This window comes from Squalius cephalus (assembly GCF_949319135.1).
Source record: "Squalius cephalus genome assembly, chromosome: 25".
NCBI classification, from domain to species: domain Eukaryota; kingdom Metazoa; phylum Chordata; class Actinopteri; order Cypriniformes; family Leuciscidae; genus Squalius; species Squalius cephalus.
The window spans coordinates 2,126,616-2,129,115 of NC_137146.1; the positions used below are offsets into that span (position 1 = coordinate 2,126,616).

A 2,500-nucleotide genomic window follows, 5' to 3' on the forward strand; every position below is an offset into this window, starting at 1 on the left:
TGATTTTGGCATCCATTGATCATGAAAACAAGATAATCGTATATATATATTCACGTAAACAGTGGGTTATGTCTTAAGTAAACGTAAGCAGAAAACGCATGTGTAACAGTATATTGGATCCGTGCATTCGCTCTTAAAGTGACAGCAGCCTAATAAACCTGCTGACGTCCGTCATTAATGATAATCAAACAACAAATGACAAAGGAAAATCACTCACTGATCTTGACTGAATAACTTTAGTAGTAAAACTGCAGTGTTTACTATTACTTATCTGAATACCATTATTAGCACATATTCCTAAAAAAAAAAACTTACAACTGTTTATTTAATTTGAATAAGTTCTGTTATTTGTCTGTTTTGTTTATAATTGGTTTCTATGTTCTTATTGTATTGCTGATTGTTTACTCTTTGAGGACATTTTTCTTACATTAGTTAACCTAGTATTAGTTTTTGCTGAATAATCAATAAATGGAAAATTTCACTGATATTTAAAATTACTCATATCGTGATCATATCGCCCAGCAATAATCGTGATTTCAATATTGACCAAAAATAATTGTTTATGATTTAATAATTGATTACGATTTCTGCCATAATCGAGCAGCCCTACTATACAGTCGTCATTGTACAATAAATCAAAGTCAAGGATGGAAAGAGCTCTTAATACACCGCTTTTGATGCCACTTATGATTCATGCAGATTAGATTCATGATTTATGCAGATCCATTTAGCTTTTATTTTCAAAGTTTTATAAAGTAATAATAAGCGTAAGACTGAGGTAAAATACAGAACTAAAATGTGAGCACGGTATAATGCATTCAAATGAGGGCATATGAATATATATACAGACTATACAAGCCATACACTTAAGAAAAGACTTGAGTTAATTTTATTTCTAGCCCTTTTTTTACTCCTTTACTTGTATTCATTTATATATTACACATGACAATAAAATAAAATGGACTGTCAGTGTGATAAAGCACTTTATTTATTCTGAAAAATTCAAAACTTCTGAAGGTTAAGTCATTGTTAATTTGTGTAATAAAGTTCAGAACTGATTTTAATTGAATTACACCATGACGAATAATAATTTATAGACATTTTTTACTGGAAAGCAAAAACACCTTCATGACAAACATGTAATGCGTGTGCAGTATGCAGGCATGATATAGCAATATATGCCTTTACATGTGTGTTGATCTTCAAATGTTCATTATTTTTATGTACATATGCATGGTAACCACGTGACTATATGTTCAGTATGCTGTGTGCTTATATGGTCATGTAGTCAGTAAGCATATTCCCATATGTTCATAATGTATCCAAGGATTATTGTCATCATGACACGACGTGACCTTATAGAATCGAAATCTGTGACCAAACCCGGCTAAATCTGTCCATTTGCAGCCAATAACAGTCATTTAGACTCCGACACATCGAGTTTGTGTTATCATGGGTTGCAGTAAGCTGTCCATACAGACTTAGTATGCAGCATTCTTAGACACCTGACTCAAAACGCCCCAAAATTGCAGTCTGATGATAGGCAGCACACTAGATTTAGAGACACAGCCTGGCCTCCACCTCCCTCTGCGCCACACAAACACACACACCCGCGTTTAAAACAGCCGTCACAACCGCGATCTACAGTCTGAACACTACTATCATCGCACAAATAGCACACACACACCACAAGCCCACACGCGAGTGTGAAACAGTCACCTGCACTTTCCTGCGCCCCGCTGCATTCTGCCTGTGATGCGTCGCCATCTTACATGTTGACGCCGTGACGTCACTTCCGTCACGCCAAGAAGACCCGCCAGCGCGGGAGCGTTATGTACTGTAGGCCTATGAATCAAGAAATATAAATAAGTGCGATGTTGTGTCATAATATAGTATAATAAACATTGTTTTCCTTTGTTTAAAAACTAAATACATAAAAACGCAAGGTGTCGAGCATTGATCATCTACTTTGATCATCTTTTTAACATGTTTACATAGATAGCCTAAAGTTTAAACTATGAAAGGCAATTTCAGGCACATATGTAGGCTAAGACTTTTTTTTTTTTTTTTAAATCATAATTATGACATAAAAAGGTCAAATGTATGACAAAAAAACGTAATTATGACATAATTATTTTATGTCATAAGAAATCTAATTTATGAGATAAAAGGTTGTAGCCTAATTGTGACTTATGACTTAGAAAATACACAGAAAATATATATCCCCTAAATTAAAGGACTTTTTTTTTCTTCTTCTTTTTTTTCCCTTTGAGTTAGCCTATTGATTTTTACAAAATGTGTATTAAAAATAACCAAATACTTCAGAAAACACATTTGGATGTAGCCTACAATGATAATATGGTAACACTTTATTATACAGTGTCCGTTTTACACATTATGTAATAACTATAAATGATGCGTAATTACATGCAACTAACCCTAAACCAAACCACAATCCTAACCCTAACCCTAGAGTAAGTACATGTAGTTCATTATTATT

The 2,500-nt window shown here is 33.6% G+C and overlaps 1 protein-coding gene across 4 annotated transcripts in view; it reads right to left on the bottom strand.

Annotated features, from left to right (window-relative positions):
• The window catches only part of wdr48a (WD repeat domain 48a), a 24,787-nt gene extending 22,981 nt beyond the window's left edge, over positions 1-1,806 (bottom strand). For 2 of the 4 annotated variants that reach the window (XM_079862482.1, XM_079862481.1), the window contains exon 1: positions 1,720-1,792. In XM_079862482.1, coding sequence (XP_079718608.1) covers positions 1,720-1,767 — 48 coding nt within the window. In that variant the 5' untranslated portion in view covers positions 1,768-1,792. Of the gene's footprint in view, positions 1-1,719 lie in introns of all 4 variants that reach the window. The other 2 variants (XM_079862483.1, XM_079862480.1) reach the window with 2 other exon arrangements.
• Positions 1,807-2,500: the final 694 nt, after the last annotated feature.